The sequence below is a fragment of the Cervus elaphus genome, chromosome 33 (assembly GCF_910594005.1).
Source record: "Cervus elaphus chromosome 33, mCerEla1.1, whole genome shotgun sequence".
Lineage (NCBI taxonomy): Eukaryota > Metazoa > Chordata > Mammalia > Artiodactyla > Cervidae > Cervus > Cervus elaphus.
In genome coordinates, this window is record NC_057847.1 from 17,445,127 (window position 1) to 17,464,472 (window position 19,346).

Genomic DNA, 19,346 nt, shown 5'->3' on the forward strand with positions numbered 1-19,346 from the left:
ATTGATTTTGAGCTTTAAAATATTTCAAAAATGTGAACAAACAAGCCTAGAGTGTTATTTCAACCTGACATAAAGTTGTCATGAAATGAAATTATATGAGTTTATATGAAATTTATAAATTCATATAAACTATATGAATTTATATGAAATTTATAAATTATACAAAATTACAGAGCTAGCAAGTTCTTTCTTGCTAGTTCTTACTTGCTACTAGCAAGTAGCATCTTCATTTGCTTCTCTTTTACAAATGATAAAGCAGAAAGCCTAGAGAGGTGAATTGACTAGCTAAAGGAGACTGAAACTCAAATTTCTTGACTTTTAGTCATCTTCATTCTGTTGTATTGTGATGCTTTTCTTCCAATGACCATGTTCAAAGTTCCAGCCAGTCATCTGTTTAAATTTGTGGTTTGAATGTATTACTTTCCACAGATTACAATACAAACTTGTTAGGTTTATTTTTTTTTTCTTTTTAAAAATTTATTTATTTTTAATTGGAGGATAATTGCTCTACAATATTGTGTTGGTTTCTGCCACACATCAACATGAATCAGACATGGGTATACCTTTGTCCCCTCCCTCTTGAACTTCCCTCCCACCTCCTACTGTTTGTTTTTTTTTTTCCTTAGGCATTCTTTTAAATTATCTTGTGCCTTTTAAACTGGATGAAAAATGTGCTTAGCATTTTAATAAAAATGTGAAAGAGCTGAAGCAACGTTTTGAGTAACTCTAGAAGCCTTGTAGAAAGATCTCAGGGCTAAAGTGATTTATACTGAATGAGTCTGTATATAACAGCTATCTAGTTTTTGAAAGAATTTAAATTTATGCCACCAAAATTTTTGAATTTACAAACAAAATAGGAAAGACATGTTTAAAAATACGACTTTTTCTTTGTGAAAATTTTTTGGTGGTTACTTGTACCTTCCATCTTAGATTACTTAAGAATATGGTATATAACATTAATAAGTAGCATGCATTTCAGGTGTAGCACTTGAGAAGTCTAAATGTGGTAATTTGATTTACTGAAAATCGAGCAAATAGACAGGTGAAGTCAATTCCTGCAAGATTAATATTTTGCTGAGTGAATAGAGAGCAAATCTCAGTGTAACTAAAAGGAGAGGCGGTATTACCCAGTGGTTAAGAACTCAATCTTTCAAGTCAGGCTATCATGGATTTTGGTCCTGTCACTTAAGAGCTTTGACTTCGGGTTGAGAATCACTTTAGGTGATATGTTTCAGCTGCTTAGGTACTCAGCATAGTCCCTGACATACAATAAGAGCTGAGTAAATATTTTAGTATTCATCATGTCATTAACCTCTCACTTCTTCTTTAAAAGAAAGATCTGCAATTCTTGGTTAGAAATCAGCCTTTAGATACTTTATAATGTGGATTTTAAATGCACAGATATTATACTTTACATAGTTTTAAATACACAAACATTGCAATTCTAGTTTTGGTGCTTTGTTTGCTTTACAAGCAATATAATTCTTACTTATTAGACTAATTCCTCTGTAAATTCATGATCTCTTTTCTATCCTCCTGTTCTCTGGTAGCAAATTTGTCATCCCAATTTACTTTCCTGTGTTCCTTTCAGTATGAGATAATTAAAAGAATTATGGTCCAGTTATTTAGCTTTTGCTAACTGTTGTTTGTTTGAAGACTGGATAAAGCAGATACTTCTAGAACTGTTAGTATTTTTATTGCTTCTCTGTCATTTAATGTGGCAGGTTAAGCATTATGATGTGATAATAAAAATTAGCCTATACATATCTGTGAGAGTTTAAGGCATCTGATGTCCTTAACAGTATTGTAAGGTTCCAGGAGGATCTGGCCTTCCACTTTCTCTCACATTTTTTACTCTTCCATCCCACTGGCCTACTTGCTGTTGTGTCATCTCAAAGTACTGTTCACTGAGATACTGTCTTAGCTTTTTTTCTGGTAACATTCATATATTTTTCAGTTATCAGAATATCCTTTCTTGACCACACTTTTAAAAATAGCAACCATTACTTTCAGTTCTTTTTATCCAGCTTTATTTGTATGTTATTTGTGACCTTTCATGTCATGCATCTCATGTCACTTTAACTAGAATAAAAACTTAATTATAAACTCTCTTAAAACCTTGGTGTTAAAAAAAAAAAAAAAAAAACAAACCTTGGTGTTAAATTGATGTCCAGCAGATAGAGGTGCTTGGTAAATTTTGTTGGGTTCAAAAATAAAAACAGGTAGCTTTCCTGAATTTTTACTTTATTCTAGGACTTTTCTAAGCTCTTAAAATGTATTTTATTAACTCCTTTAAATCCTTAAAACTGGTATTGTCCCTGTTTTACATATTAGAAAAGTAAAACCAACAAAGATTAAGTAACTTGTCCAGGCTGACATGCTTAATAATAACTAAGTAAATTTGAGTCTATATGTACAGTTGCCCTGACTCCAGAGCTTATACTAGTACTGTGCTACACTGTCTCAGAACATGAAAGAGATCTTAGCAGTCACCTAACCTACCCTTAGCTAATGCAGAAACATACATTTTTCTAGGTGGATGAGTTGATCTTCTTGAAAATGAGGCAGTCTCATCAATTACTGTATATTTCTTACTTATGTTTATATCTAAACTTCCCTGGTGGCCCAGGGGGTAAAGTGTCTGCCTACAATGAGGGAGACCTGGGTTCGATCCCTGGGTCGGGAAGATCCCTGGAGAAGGAAATGGCAACCCACTGCAGAATTCTTGCCTGGAAAGTCCCATGGATGGAGGAGCCTGGTAGGCTACTGTCTATGGGGTTGCAAAGAGTCGGACATGACTGAGCGACTTCACTTTCACTTTCATATCTAAATAGTAATGTTTGATTGGCCCTTACTGTTACCTCAAGAAGTAGAGACTGCCTGTAATAAGATGACCCTTCACATATTTAAAGTAATTTTTAATATATTGCCTTTCTCTTCCCTAGGTGAAATATATTCATATGTAGTCTCACTCTCTTCTGTCACAAATTCTCTTGTTGGTGTTGCTTATAGAGAATAGTGCCCACACCTGAGAATAAACATCAGCTAGAGATCTTAGCAGCAGCAGCAGCAGCAGAGATCTGATTAGTGAGAGTGCACTTACTTGCCCTGGACACAGTACTTATTATATAATACAATTTAACATAGCGTCAGCACTTTATGTAGCTATACCATGCTGTTTTCAACTTGGAATCAGGTACTTTTTTTTTCCTTTTCTTTTAACCCTTCTTCCTCCTTCTTCCTACCCCCTCCCCTTCACTCCCCTCTTTTATTTTCTTACACTAACTTGAACCATGGCTTCCACATCTTTTTTTTTTTTTTTAAACAAGGTTGTTGTTAAGTCACTAAATTTTGTCTGTCTCTTTGCGACCCCATGAACTGCAGCATGCCAGGCTTCACTGTCCTTCACTATCTCCCAGAGTTTACTCAAACTCATGTCCATTGAGTCAGTGATGCCATCTCAACATCTCATCCTCTGTCATCCCCTTCTTCTCCTGCCTTCAGTCTTTCCCAGCATCAGGGTCTTTTCCAATGAGTCGACTCTTCACATCAGGTGGCCAAAGTTTGGAGCTTCAGCTTCAGCACCCGTCCTTCCAGTGTATATTCAGGGTGATTTCCTTTAGGATTGACTGGTTTGATCTCCTTATAGTCCATGGGACTCTCAAGAGTCTTCTCTAACACCACAGTTTGAAATTATCAATTCTTTGGTGCTCAGCCTTCTTTATGGTCCAACTCTCACATCCATACATGACTACTGGAAAAACCATAGCTTTGACTAGATGGACCTTTTTTTAAGATAGACTTTATTTTTAGAACATTTCTATTTCACAGCAAAATTGAACAGAAGGTGCAGAGATTTTCCATACATGCCCTGCTTCACATGTGCATAACCTTCCCCATTATCAACATCCTCTATCAGAGTGGGTACATATCATCATAATCAGTGAACCTACATTGACATACTATTAACACCTGAAGTCCCTAATTTACATAGGGTTCTTTCTTGGTTTGTGCATCTTGTGGGTTTTAACAAATGTATGAAGTTAAGTGAAGTGAAAGTCACTCAGTGGTGTCCAACTCTTTGCGACCCCATGGACTGTAGCCCACCAGGCTCCTCTGTCCATGGGATTCTCTAGGCAAGAATACTGGAGTGGGTAGCTGTTCCCTTCTCCAGGGGATCTTCCCGCCCCAAGGATCAAACCCAGGCCCCCGCTTTGCAGGGGACCATCTGAGCCACCAGGAAAGCCCAGGAATACTGGAGTGGGTAGCTTATCCCTTCTCCAGGGGATCTTCCTGACCCAGGAATCAAACTGGGGTCTCCTGCATTCCAGGCAGATTCTTTACCAGCTGAGCTACCAGGGAAGCCATAACAAATGCATGTTGGCCTTTCAGATTGACTTTTTTTTTTTTTTTGAAGGAAAATTGCTTTATAATGTTGTGTTGGTTTCTGCAGTACAATGATACAAATCAGACTTAATTATACATACACCCCCTCTTTTAAGCCTTCCTCTTCTCCTGCCATCCCATCCTCTAGGTCATCACAAAGCGCCAGGCTGGACTCCCTGTGGTCTTAGCAACTTCTCACCAGCTATCTGTTTAGTACATGATAGTGTATATATGTCGCTACTTTCTCCATTCATCCTACTCTCTCCTTCTTTCACTGTATCCACAAGTCCCTTCTCTACATCTGAGTCTCCATTCCTTACCTGCAAATAGGTTCATCAAAATCACTTTTCTAGATTCCCTATTTGTGCATTAATATACAGTATTTATTTTTCTCTTTATGACTTTACTCTGTATAATAGATGCTAGGTTCATCTGGCTCACTAGATATGACTCAAATGCATTCTTTCTTATGGCTGAGTAATATTCCATTGTATATATGTACTGCCTTGTTATCTATTCATCTGTTGATGGACATCTAGGTTGCTTCTATGTCCTGGCTGTTGTGTAAATAGTGCTGCAGTGAACATTGGAGTACATGTGTCTTTTATAATTGTGATTTTCTCAGGGTATGTGCCCAGTGGTGGGATTGCTGGGTCATATAGTAGATTTACTCCTTTTTTTTTTTTTTAAAGGAATCTCCATACCATTCTCCATAATAGGTGTATCAGTTTAACATTCCCACCAACTGTGTAGGAGGGTTTCCTTTTCTCCACATCCTCTCCAGCATTTATTATTTGTAGATTTTTTGATGGTGGCTATTCTGACTGGTGTGAGGTGGTACCTCATTGTAGTTTTGATTTGTGTTCACTAATAATGAGTAATGTTAAGCATCTTTTCATCACAGTACGTACAGACATACAGATGGTTTATTGGCCATCTGTATGTCTTCCTTAGAGAAAAGTCTGTTAAGGTCTTCTGCCCATTTTTTGATTGGGCTGTTTGTATTTCTGATATTGAGCTGTATGAGCTGCTTATATATTTTGGAGATTAATCTTTTGTCACTTATTTCATTTGCAGGGTTTTTTCTCCCATTTCCTCCCATTTTGAGGGTTGTGTTTTAATCTTGTTTATTAATAGTTTCCTTTGCTCTGCAAAAGCTTTTAAGTTTAATTAGGTCCCATTCGTTTATTTGGTTTTCCACATCTTATATTTTGTATGATATTGTTTTTTAGACCTTTATTATTTTCATAATTTTTCTTGTTATTGTTCATTTTTTTTTTTTCATTTATTAGTTGGAGGCTAATTACTTCACAACATTGCAATGGGTTTTGTCATACATTGACATGAATCAGCCATGGAGTTACATGTATTCCCCATCCCTATCCCCCCTCCCACCTCCCTCTCTACCTGATTCCTCTGGGTCTTCCCAGTGCACCAGGCCTGAGCACTTGTCTCATGCATCCAACCTGGGCTGGTGATCTGTTTCACTATAGATAATATACATGCTGTTATCTCGAAACATCCCACCCTCGCCTTCTCCCACAGAGTCCAAAAGTCTGTTCTGTACATCTGTGTCTCTTTTTCTGTTTTGCATATAGGGTTATCATTACCATCTTTCTAAATTCCATATATATGTGTTAGTATGCTGTAATGTTCTTTATCTTTCTGGCTTACTTCACTGTGTATAATGGGCTCCAGTTTCATCCATCTCATTAGAACTGATTCAAATGAATTCTTTTTAACGGCTGAGTAATATTCCGTGGTGTATATGTACCACAGCTTCCTTATCCATTCGTCTGCTGATGGGCATCTAGGTTGCTTCCATGTCCTGGCTATTACAAACAGTGCTGCGATGAACATTGGGGTGCACGTGTCTCTTTCAGATCTTGTTTCCTCAGTGTGTATGCCCAGAGGTGGTATTGCAGGGTCACATGGCAGTTCTATTCCCAGTTTTTTCAGAAATCTCCACACTGTTTTCCATAGTAGCTGTACTAGTTTGCATTCCCACCAACAGTGTAAGAGGGTTCCCTTTCCTCCACACCCTCTCCAGCATTTATTGCTTGGAGACTTTTGGATAGCAGCCATCCTGACTGGCGTGTAATGGTACCTCATTGTGGTTTTGATTTGCATTTCTCTGATGCTGAGTGATGTTGAGCATCTTTTCATGTGTTTGTTAGCCATCTGTATGTCTTCTTTGCAGAAATGTCTGTTTAGTTCTTTGGCCCATTTTTTGATTGGGTCATTTATTTTTCTGGAATTGAGCTGCAGGAGTTGCTTGTATATTTTTGAGATTAATCCTTTGTCTGTTGCTTCATTTGCTATTATTTTCTCCCATTCTGAGGGCTGTCTTTTCACCTTGCTTATAGTTTCCTTTCTTGTGCAAAAGCTTTTAAGTTTAATTAGGTCCCAATTGTTTATTTTTGCTTTTATTTCCAATATTCTGGGAGGTAGGTCATAGAGGATCCTCTGTGATTTATGTCGGAGAGTGTTTTGCCTATGTTCTCCTCTAGGAGTTTTATAGTTTCTGGTCTTACATTTAGATCTTTAATCCATTTTGAGTTTATTTTTGTGTATGGTGTTAGAAAGTGTTCTAGTTTCATTCTTTAACAAGTGGTTGACCAGTTTTCCCAGCACCACTTGTTAAAGAGGTTGTCTTTTTTCCATTGTATATCCTTGCCTCCTTTGTCAAAGATAAGGTGTCCATAGGTTTGTGGATTTATCTCTGGGCTTTCTATTCTGTTCCATTGATCTCTATTTCTGTCTTTGTGCCAGTACCATACTGTCTTGATGACTGTGGCTTTGTAGTAGAGTCTGAAGTCAGGCAGGTTGATTTCCTCCAGTTCCATTTTTCTTTCTCAAGATTACTTTGGCTATTCGAGGTTTTTTGTACTTCCATAGAAATTGTGAAATTATTTGTTCTAGTTCTGTGAAAAATACCGTTGGTAACTTGATAGGGATTGCATTGAATCTATAGATTGCTTTGGGTAGAATAGCCATTTTGACAATATTGATTCTTCCAATCCATGAACACGGTATGTTTCTCCATCTGTTTGTGTCCTCTTTGATTTCTTTCATCAGTGTTTTATAGTTTTCTATGTATAGGTCTTTTGTTTCTTTAGGTAGGTATACTTCTAAGTATTTTATTCTTTTTGTTGCAGTGGTGAATGGTATTGTTTCCTTAATTTCTCTTTCTGTTTTCTCATTGTTAGTGTATAGGAATGCAAGGGATTTCTGTGTGTTAATTTTATATCCTGCAACTTTACTATATTTGTTGATTAGCTCTAGTAATTTTCTGGTGGAGTCTTTAGGGTTTTCTGTGTAGAGGATCATGTCATCTGCAAACAGTGAGAGTTTCACTTCTTCTTTTCCTATCTGGATTCCTTTTACTTCTTTTTCTGCTTTGATTGCTGTGGCCAAAACTTCCAACACTATGTTCAATAGTAGTGGTGAGAGTGGGCACCCTTGTCTTGTTCCTGATTTCAGGGGAAATGCTTTCAATTTTTCACCATTTAGGGTAATGCTTGCTGTGGGTTTGTCATACATAGCTGTTATTATGTTGAGGTATGTTCCTTCTATTCCTGCTTTCTGGAGAGTTTTAATCATAAATGGGTGTTGAATTTTGTCAAAGGCTTTCTCTGCATCTATTGAGAGAATCATATGGTTTTTATCTTTCAATTTGTTAATGTGGTGTATTACATTGATTGATTTGTGGATATTAAAGAATCCTTGCATTCCTGGGATATAGCCCACTTGGTCATGGTGTATGATTTTTTTAATATGTTGTTGGATTCTGTTTGCTAGAATTTTGTTAAGGATTTTTGCATCTATGTTCATCAGTGATATTGGCCTGTAGTTTTCTTTTTTTGTGGCATCTTTGTCTGGTTTTGGAATTAGGGTGATGGTGGCCTCATAGAATGAGTTTGGAAGTTTACTTTTTTCTGCAATTTTCTGGAAGAGTTTGAGTAAGATAGGTGTTAGCTCTTCTCTAAATTTTTGGCAGAATTCAGCTGTGAAGCCATCTGGTCCTGGGCTTTTGTTTGCTGGAAGATTTCTGATTACAGTTTCGATTTCCTTGCTTGTGATGGCTCTGTTATTCATTATTTTTGGATCTTTTTTTAGTTCAGAGTTTTCTCATAGTCTCTTAGTAATCCTTTTATTAACTTAACTGTCTTAGCTATGTCCTTAATGTTATCAAGTATATTCTTATTCTTAAAATAAATGGTGAAAGTTGATGTTTTAACATTTTTCTTTTATATCTTGGAGTGACTGTATTTTCTTAGATATTAAAATTTAAAGTTGATGTAATATAAATAATGTTGACTTCTTTTTTAATACTATGGGTTTTCTGACTCGAGTGTTATTTCTTGGCTGGGTTCTTTTTCAGACATTTAATAGTATTAAACCTGAGTTTAAAAGCTAGTCAAAAGAAACTTTTTGGCTAAGAGTTTAGATTTATTATCTTTGGAGATATATCAGTGTGAGTTAACTTGGGTTTCTCATTAAATGTAATATACCCCAAAATCAGGATGTTTTATAATACTAAAACTTTTTTTCTTTAAAACTTTTGATTTTAGTAATCTTATTTGTGATTTTCCTTACTTGACATGAGGTTTCAGTTTACCTTCATAAAACCTTGCATATTTTATTAGTTGTAAGACTTTTAGAAAAACCACATGGTTATGTTTTGCTGTTTAGGAGCTTTATATTTTTATTTTGTGCTTCTCAGCACTAAATCATGATTTAGTTGAGCATTTTTCAGAAGGCTTCTTAATGTGGTCAACGATAAATATGAAAGCTTTACATTTCTAGCATTGTGCCCATTATCATTTAGATTTCTGCAAAACAGAGCTAGTCCTAAGGATTTAGTTATCTGAAATCGCACAGTGCTTTACAGTGGTTTTCTTAGAGATCATTCTTAACAATCCCAAGTTGTAATGTAGATTTCTATGAATTTAACTACTTTTGTATTATTAAGAACTGGAGGTATTACTCATAACTTTGTTTTCTCAGCCTCAGTGTACTGAGGCCTACTTTAGTGTGTATCCTTATATTTTATTCCATAAGAACTGTTATGGTCATAATATAATGGTGTTTCATATAGACAAGTTCAGTTTGTTTTACACTGTTGTATTTTATTGAGATAAATCTCCTAGTACTTGTTTATCAGTGCTGATTCTAATTTTATTTTGCATTTTCAATGTCCTATAAAATTACTTTGCTTAGAATACTGAGTTTATAAAATTATATTAGAAATAACGCAGATTTTTGCTTTCAGTATGGGTAGGCTAGATTATTTAGATCAGTTCTTACCTTAAGGACAACTCTTTTTAAAAAAAATGAAGCTAAATAAAGAGATAGCAAGAAAGGAAAGAAGACAGACATCTTATAAAGAAAGAAGAGCTATAAAGACAGTGAGGTGTTTATTTCTAGATCTTAGTTCCCCAACTAGGGAGCCAACTTGTGCCCCCTGAAGTAGAAGCATGGATCCTTAACCACTGCACCACCAGGGAAGTCCCCCTGGAAGCCACTTTTGATGTGAAGACATTTGCTAATTCAGAAGTAAGATTTGTAAGATCCAGCTGTAGTCTTAGTGGTCTTGTGGGGCAAGGAGCTCCATAATCAAAACCCAAGACAAAGCCTACCCAAAGTGGGAGTGGAAAGGAATTCTGCTTATATTGCCTTTACCTTCTTTACCTGATGTTCCTGAATGTAGCATCCTCTTGTCAGCATCACTTGAGAAGTTGGGTGTGGAAGATGCTCCAGACAGGCATATAATAACCGTCTTGTTATCAAACCCAAGTCTTCCTTTCTGTGCCACTGCCTACAATTTCTGAGCCCTGCCTAGGTTCCAAGGCTTCCATTAACTTGCCTTCTGTACTTTATCTCCCTTAAAAGAACTTAACTACTCAAATTTCTCACCTCTACTTATTCTTTGCTCCAGTTTTCATCTTCTAGAAATTCATTGGCCTGTCTCATTAGGTCTTGTTTCCTCTATTGTTTCCTTTGTTATTGTAGATTTATGCCTTTTAAATTTTTTCCTCACTTCAGTGGATTTCTGGAAGAAGCAGAGTTTAGACATATGTATAGATTTTTCTACATTTAGTCAGCATTTCATGAGGTTTACATACTTGTTTGAACATTTTTATAGGAGAAATTTCAGATAGTGAATCAAAGTATGAATATTTGCATTACTTACTGATATCAGTAAGTACTCTGATACTCAGAAAAGATTGTTAACTCACACTCTGCACGTTAAAGCATAATGGTGCCAATATAGCAATTTAATCCATTTTGAAATTAATGAATACATTGTTTTGGGGGATTATATTTTTAAGATAGTTCTGTAACTTCTTAGCTTTTAATTTTCTGTTTTTTTATATTTAAATTGACATGAATATTATGTGGCTCCATCTTCTTTTTATCTTAAAGGTTACCTTAATTGACCATTTTAATTTCTGTTTTAGCTGAGGACCTTTTTGTTTCAGAATAAGTTTGTGGGCCAATAAAATAAAAGGAAAAGTTTCTTTATATTTAATGTGGAAGTCACTCAGTCGTGTTTGAGTCTTTGCGATCCCATGGACTATACAGTCCATGGAATTCTCCAGGCCAGAATACTAAACTGGGTAGCCGTTCCCTTCTCCAGGGGATCTTTGCAACCCAGGGCCCCCACATTGCAGGCAGATTCTTTACCAGCTGAGCCACCAGGGAAGCCCCTTTATATTTAATGGTTGTGAATAAATCATGTCGGAGACATAGTCAACACTAAGCATGTGTGCTAATGATAAAACATGTTTATTACTTTCTGTAGAAGAAAACAACCAGTCTGCATTCCTACTAAAATTCTTGGGGTGTTTGGAGTAGTGCCCATCAAGTCAATTTCTTCTTCCAGTCCTGCTAGAAGAATTGTTTTGGCATTTTACAGATCATTTCTTCTGTAGTTCTTCAGAGTCCTAGAAGGTGTTTTTTTCAAATGAAGTAAGAAATTTAAAAAATACGAATTATGCCAAGAATTCAACACTTTAGAACAGAAAACCATTTTTTTTCTTAGTAGTAGTCTTGATTTGTTTCACTTGATTAATCTGAGGTTGTTCCAGATCATTTAGTTATAATTCCTAGTATTAGTTTTCCAGCTTTGGGGCCATTTGTCAGAGATAATCATTCATCATGGCCTTAAATATATAGAAAACTCTGTTTCAGGATGCAATTGAGGGAGAAAAGAAATTTATATAAACTATACTTCCAAGAAGAGACATCATTAGCTTTTCAAGAGTAATGTGCAGCTAAATACTTTAGGGTGATTGTTTTTAAAGTATGGTATCCATATCAGCAGAGGCAGGCTTGCTTTGAATCTTAATTAAAAATGCACAATTTTCGGTCCTTCCTAAGACCTCCTAAATTAAGACCTGTGGGGTTGGAGCCCAGCAAGTCCTCCAGATCATTCTGATGCACGCTGAAGATCAACAGCCATTTCTTCAGAGTTTAAGAACATGGATATTAAATTTGACATACCTGAATTCAGATTCCACTGTTTAATATCTGTAACTTTGGGCCAGTTACCTAACCTCTCTGAGCCTTAGTTTTCTCAGTTGTGAAATTGTGGGCTGTCACCTCCCTCATTTGGATCAGGGTAAATGGGATTGTTTGTAAGTTGCCTAGTAGAGGAACTTAAAAATGATCACTGTATCTTACTATTTAAATATATACTATTTTGTTTTATTGATTCTGAAACAAAATTACCCTATATTAGTATTTCTGAAATTATGTGTGTCTTATATGATTAGAAAATAGTGTCAGTTTAATTATTAGAGTTTTTTTCTTAATGGCACATGAAATAATGGTGCATTTAAAACTCAGTGTTGTCTGTGATTCACTGATACATGATATTATGTTCAAGATGCATGAACACTATCAAGGTTGGGCATATATTTGAGTGTGTATTGACTGATGAGACAAGTATTGAATTGGCCTCAGAGAGAGCAGGCAGTCTCTCTAATTAGACATTGTAGAGGTTGAATTTAGCAAATAATTGTGACTGGAACTGATCATCTCAATGTGAGTAAAAGCAAAAATAATCCAAAGTGTAACATAAAATTCATACTGGTATAGGAAAAATTATTTTTATAGATTTTCCATATAGTCTTTTTATGCTTCCCTTAAATCTCTTGTCATCAGCCATTGGTTTTTAACACAGTCCCTGTGGCGTTTTAACATTATGCTTGCAACATCTTCCAAACCCAGACCTGCTGAATTGAGATAGCCAGGCTTTCCAAATATATATATCCATTATCTCTGCCAGAATAAAGTTAATTATAAATTTGTTTTAATTATATTTTTTAAATGAAATTACTTTTTCCAGTACTGTTTTTAAGAAAAGAATTTTTAATGAGTTGTACTTTTCTTAATTAACTATCCTTCACCCCCTTCCCTCTCTTCTCTTCCCTTTTCTCAGTGGTCTTGGAAGAGGAGGTAGATAGTTGACATTTCTCTTTAGTGCTGGGAAACTTTACTGTTTACAATTTTTATGAAGTGGTACCATACCCCTATGTTTTTCTTCCTCTGTTTTTATGTATATAATCCAGCGATGAGCTCTAGGCTATCTTTAGCCAGCTTTAACTTTAGCAAGTTCTTTTTGTTTTGGTTGGAATTTATTGCTTTCTATATCCACTTCAGTGTCTGCTTTTTATTGTAGGTGCTGTACTGTGTCTAAGCATAAGATAATCCTTTATCCTACTCCTTATCTTTATTGCTTTTTCCTGAACTTCTCCCTTCTTGAATTTGCAAGCTGAAGGAAAACACTAATTTTATCTAACTAATTTTAAGATTCTTTTAATGAAAATAACAAAAACATAGCATAGAGCATCTAGATTTTCTGTATTATTTTTTCTACTTACCAGTTGTAATTGCCAAGCATGTTCTTATCTCATCAACCATAAGGAAGTCTGTGCCTGACCTAAGATCTTTCTTTTTTTTAGAAACTTGTGGTGGAGAATGTTGATGTGCTAACACAAATGCGGACCAGCTTTGACAAACCCGACCAGATGGCTGCCCTCTTTAAAAGATTATCGTGTGGGTAACTCATGCTTTTTATAAGAATTAACAAGACCCTGAAACTCAGTCTTTATTAGCTTTTGCACAAATGTAAATACAAGTAGTAAGTTATGAAAAGCATTCTTCACTAGAATATTTTTGCAGTGAAAGGATCTTTTAAGTGAATGGCTTATCTGTTTCATAATTTTTTTCCTTGCCATACTCTTAGTATCACGTATTAAATATTTGATATCATTATCAGTTAACTCATGAGTCCATTAAATAAGTTAACCTACATTAATTTAGACCAAAGGAGATTTAACTTCTGAGTCTGTAACTTTCTAAAAATCAGCATTATTGAGGTATAGCTTATATAAGTAAAATGCATTTTACTGAACAGTGTGATGGTTTTTAACAGATGTATACATCCACATGGGCTTCCCTTAGAGCTCAGTTGGTAAATAATCTGCCTGCAATGCAGGAGACCTGGGTTCAATTCCTGGGTCGAGAAGATCCCCTGGAGAAGGAGCTGGCGACCCACTCCAGTATTCTTGTCTAGAGAATCCCCATAGACAGAGGAGCCTGGCAGACCACAGTCCACAGGGTTGCAAGAGTCGCACACAACTTAGCAACTAAACCACCACCGCCATACGTCCACATAACCGTTACCGCAGTCAGAATGCGGAGCAGCCTGTCAGTCAGTCAGCTCAGTCGCTCAGTCATGTCCAGCTCTTTGCAACCCCATGGAGGAGCAGTCTCTTCACCTCAGAAAACTCATGATTCCTTGTAGTCAGTTTCATACCCCTCATTCTATCACTATAGAAATGAGAAGTTTGCCTATTCTGTTGCAGAAACAGTGTATACTCTTTTGTATATATTGTTGAGATTCACCTCTCTTTGTGAAGTGAATCAGTAACTTGTTCCTTTGTATTGCTAACCTAGGATTATTGCATGAAAACCTGAGCCTCCAACTTAAAAATTTTTTTTACATATCTTCTTGATACTGATTCTTTATGCAAGATATATTGTGAAATAACAGTGAATCTCAAGTATTTATTAAAGTGTGTTTATTAAAGTATGTTTATCCAGGCAACTGTTTTAGATCCACTTGAGTTAATTTCATCTGCTTTTTGTCCTTGAACTCAGAGTTATAATTAAAAACTAAAAGTCACACTTCCTATTGATTCAATTTAAAAGCCTTTCCAACTTTAAAGACTTAGTGAAATCCTGAATAAAATACTTTCTATATTTGAGAAAACCAGAGAGTTTATTTTCCCAAATAAAAGATAATCCTGAAGTAAATTAAAGACATGCATAGTGTTTATGTACTTCCCCTTTGATATTTTTCTTTTAAATGTTTTGCAGCTATATCAAATTTTATAAAACTATAAAATGACTTAGAGAATCACTTTTTTAGGCTATCTTCTCTTGCTTTTAAAAATACAAACTTGTTTAATAAAAATTAATATAAAACTAAACTACAGGAACTTCCCTGGTGGTCCAGTGATTTAAGAGTCTGCCTGCCAATGCAGGGACATGGGTTTGATCTCTGGTCTGGGAGGAAGGTCCCATGCGCCATGGAGCAGCTAAGCCCATACGCTGCAGCTACTGAGCCAGGGTTCTAGGGCCTGTGAGCCGCACTTCTGAGCCCACACGCCCGGAGCAAGTGCTTCCCAGTGAAAGAGACCACGGCAGCGAGAAGCCCAAGCACCTCAACAAAGAGTTGCTACCATTCTTCGCAACTAGATATAAAGCCCATGCACAATAATGAAAACCCAGAGCAGCCAAAAGTAAATAAAAGCAAAAAAGGTCCCACTGAACTACAGTTCAGGTTGCCTTTTACAGCAGATCAGTGTTTGCCGTAGCTATAAAGGGAAAGCAGCAAAAGATGTTTTGGAGGTGATGAACCTTTGCCACTATGGTGATGATAAGTAGATCTACTCATGTTAAAAGTTTTTCCTAGAACTGTACACTGAAAGGGGAAAAAATCAGGTTTACTCTTGGGAACTTTAGGAAATGAAATTTTTAAAATGAAAGAGATTGACTCGGTAGCATCATGCAGAAGAGGAGTGTGAATAAATAGTACTATTATTTAAATCCCTATCCGATCTCTTTTCTTCATTGGTATACTGTATACTTATATTTTCTAGTATGCTTTACTTTATTCTTATTATTTTTATTTTTCATGTTTCTTTCTTTTTTAAATACTCATCTGACCACCCAGCTGGCCTTACTGGCCTGAATTTCATGCTAATAAACAGCATTCTGACTATATCATCCAGTTAGAGGCAGCTGACCCACTGCCATGTCCAGTGCATGTTTACTATTACTTTTAACTCTCCTATCTGTTGAAATGAAACAAAATATTTTTTGTGATTTGGAAAAAGAAAAGGTCTGCTCAAGAGATACCTACTTAGGGGATAGAGAAAGCTACTGTTTGAGTTGAACTGTTTTCCAGAATACTGTCTCTAATCTCGTTTTTACCTTTGTGCTAAATTGATGTACTTTTGTAGCAGTTTGATTTTCATAGTCAACTAACACATTCCTTTAAATACCCTTAAAAAGAGAAAGCTATGTAATTTATTAAAAGTAGCTCTGGGGTGGCCCTTATCGAAGCTGCAGCTGCTTCCATATAGCCGCTGTGGTCAAAAAGGAGCCCAAAGTGACAGTTTTCCTTGACGGTCGCCGTTCTGTTTGCTGTAACTGATCTGCAACATTTCAGGAAAAGACAGTTCCCATTGTACTTACCATCTCTCAGGTGCAACCAGAGACCTTTATTAGAACTGACAACGTTTTCAGAGGCCACCAGAAATGTTCCATTGGTGGGGTCTTAACATGCAAGAATAAGGCTTTTGAGAAGTGGCTTGCAGAGGCCAAGAACCAGTATGGAGATGCAGATATGGGTGGGATACCTGTGCTGGGGAAATCCAGGGGCAAGTGGTGCAGATTGTGGCCATGCTTTGGGTCTTTGCCCTGAAAAGCTTAAGGCATCAGTCCAAAGGTGAGTCAAAAACCTTGATTCTGAAAACCAGATGAATGGCACGAGTAGGTCATTCAGGACAATAAATTTTAGAAATAAATAAATAAATAAAAGTAGCTCTGGGGAATTCCCTGGTGGTCTAGTGGTTAGGTACTTTCACCACTGTAGCCCTGGTTCAGTTCTTGGTGGAGGAACTAAGATCTCACAATCACACAGTGTGCCCGCTCCCCCCCGCCCCAAAAAAAAGCTCTGAATTGGGAGGCAATCTGCAATTAACTTTTGAGTTTTTCAGAATTTCTATGTGACTTGAACAAATTCATTTTATTTATTGAAGCTGTAAATTAAACAAGATTTCTTACTGTGAAGTTTCTCAGAACTTTTAATATGTTGTTATTGTGCATATTTAAGGGGAATTTATAGATAACAGTCTTTGCAAACTTTGTTAAATTCTGGGTAACATCCTTTGGGAAGTATATGATTGTATCACATATTTATTTTCTGATTGCTCGTTCACCTTATTCTCTGGATTCTTTTTTCTGGGTTTCCTGTCCTGTTTTTTTAGACTGGCATGCCCCTTTGTTCTCACTCCTCCTTAATGTCCATAAATTGGATAACATATTCTTGGAGAAATCTTTGCTTTTATTCTCTTTCATCTTTTCTAGATAGTAACAACTTCCTAGGAAGTCTCATTTCTTAACTAATCATTTCATTAAACATTCTCTAGTTTTCTGGGTCTTAGGCACTCTGCTTAGTCCTATAGGTAAAAGATTAATAGGACTTGGAATCTGTATTTGTGGAATTTGTATTTGTGCCTTACATTGTTTTGTTAACACTACTATTTTGATTCTCATCACATTTTGGCTTATTTTATGCTTTTTCATGTGTAGTAATAAAAGGTGTTTATGGTAAAGATTTAAACAAACCACACAGGAGGTAGAAAGTCAAAACAATAATTCATTCCTACTGCTCAAAAGTATAACTGCAGTTAACAGTTTTTCTATACATCTGTCTAGCAATTTGTTATATATATACAAATAAGTGTGTGTGTGTGTATGTTTCATATAAATAGGATTCTGTTTTCTTAGTTTTCTTGACAGTGCCTTTAGATTGTTGCTTAAGGTCTAGGTTATTGTTCTACGTGTATCTGCTTTCTTATTACATAGTACAGTGCCTGTGTATTAGGAGTAATTCAATAAATGTTGGCTTTTTAAAAATGAAGATATTTATCCTTCTAATCCTAATTTCCCTTGATTTTATTTAACCAAATTTTAACTTTGAATATAATAGTAATAAATTTCAGAATAATGTTCTCTAACCAAAATGTAAATGATCAAATCCATCCATAGTCTTCAGAAACCTGGTCTTATTGCTTATGATCTTCATTGTTTCTGGACTCTCTGGACCTCAACATCTAGCATCTCCAAGTTCCAGGGCCATTTGAGTTTAAGGATCCACTTTGATCAGCAGCTGCTTCTTCCCCTGGTCTGTCTTCTCCTTCCTCCTGCCTCTGCCGTTGCTGTGATAGGTTATACAGGAGGCTACTTATATGATTGTTTCAAGATTCTGATGAACCATCTAAGCCATTTTAAAGAACATTGTACTCTACTGGAAGTAAACTATAATTTCCTTAATTTTAGTATCAACTTTCAATACTTTTGCCTCTTTAGTCATCTGTTGTAATCAAATTGTTTTTAATTGTGCCTTTTATCACGGGGGTTTATGACAAAGAGTTTTTCCAAGGTTAAGAAGAATCCAATTCACTCTCTCCTCTTTTCTCCTTCCTTCAAACTTAGCTGTTGACAGTGTCTTGAAGAGGATGACAATAATTGGTGTAATTTTATCCTTCCGATCATTGGCACAGGAAGCACTCAGAGATGTAAGAAGCCATTTTAAGTACATATTCTATAGCCAAATAGTCCTTTTTAATTTCCCAGAAACTAAAAGTAACTTTTACCATTTGTAGTTGGCAGTAATATAACTAAAATTCCAGTTTTCATATTTTATATGAAATAAAGCATATAGAAATCATGGTTACTATTTTTTGTTTTGGTGATGAAATTCAAGAGATATAATTTGCCTGGATATTGTGCTACTTTTTCAACTTTTTCTTCATTAAAGCATTTTCCATTTTGACTATACTCAGTTTACCATCAAATGCATTCCGTTAATGGCTACATTAGAAAATCATATGAAAATAGACATAGTAAAATAATTTTATGAAAGCTGAAAGTAGTTGAGTGGTAACATTTCATAAATTTAGAGATTGCCTTTAAAAAATAATTACTTGTTTTCCTGCCTAGGTCTTGTCCTACCACATTCCTTTTCTTGTCAGTTCAATTGAAGATTTCAAGGATCACATTCCAAGGGAAACTGATATGAAGGTAGTAAAACTTCTATTTGTATTTTGCTGTTTCTAAAACGAAATGTTTAACTTATATATGAAGTAAAATTTAGTAAATTCTAAGCTATTATAAAGTTTAGAATAATGTGTTAACATTTTTGCCTTTGAAAATACATCTTTGAAAGCTCAACACCAAAATACTATATAGGCATTATGAAAGTCAGTCTTCCTTGATCACCTATAGCAATGTAAAATGGGTTAATATCAGTCAGTCACCTTTTTTTTTTTTTTTTCAAAAACCATACTTCATATTTCCTCTTTTATTATATAAATATCAGTTTAACCTTTTACTATAAGAATATAGATGTTTTAAGAGGATCTTTGTTATTATTTATACAGATTCACAAACAGTACAATTAATTAAGGTCTCTGGGTTTCTTTAACTCCATGGTCTCACATGTTGCTGTGAAGGATTCTAAAAAAAACAAAACAAAAAATGCCAACAGAAAAATATACATCCTACTCAGAAGTGATTTTTTTTTTTTAAGGCCACAAGTCCCAACCCCCACCAAAATAAAGAAAGGCATCTACTTCTCCATTTAGAAACAGAAT

At 35.6% G+C, this 19,346-nt stretch overlaps 1 protein-coding gene and 1 non-coding gene across 3 annotated transcripts in view; both read left to right on the top strand.

The window, feature by feature from the left end:
- The window catches only part of NCKAP1 (NCK associated protein 1), a 108,272-nt gene that overhangs the window by 77,429 nt on the left and 11,497 nt on the right, over positions 1-19,346 (top strand). For both annotated transcript variants that reach the window (XM_043894028.1, XM_043894029.1), the window contains 3 exons: positions 13,359-13,452; positions 18,187-18,269; positions 18,694-18,774. In XM_043894028.1, coding sequence (XP_043749963.1) covers positions 13,359-13,452; positions 18,187-18,269; positions 18,694-18,774 — 258 coding nt within the window. The remainder of the gene's footprint in view (positions 1-13,358; positions 13,453-18,186; positions 18,270-18,693; positions 18,775-19,346) is intronic.
- Positions 16,013-16,147, top strand: LOC122688880. Its single transcript, XR_006339618.1, has one exon. It is a non-coding gene; the product is annotated as a small nucleolar RNA SNORA16B/SNORA16A family (small nucleolar RNA).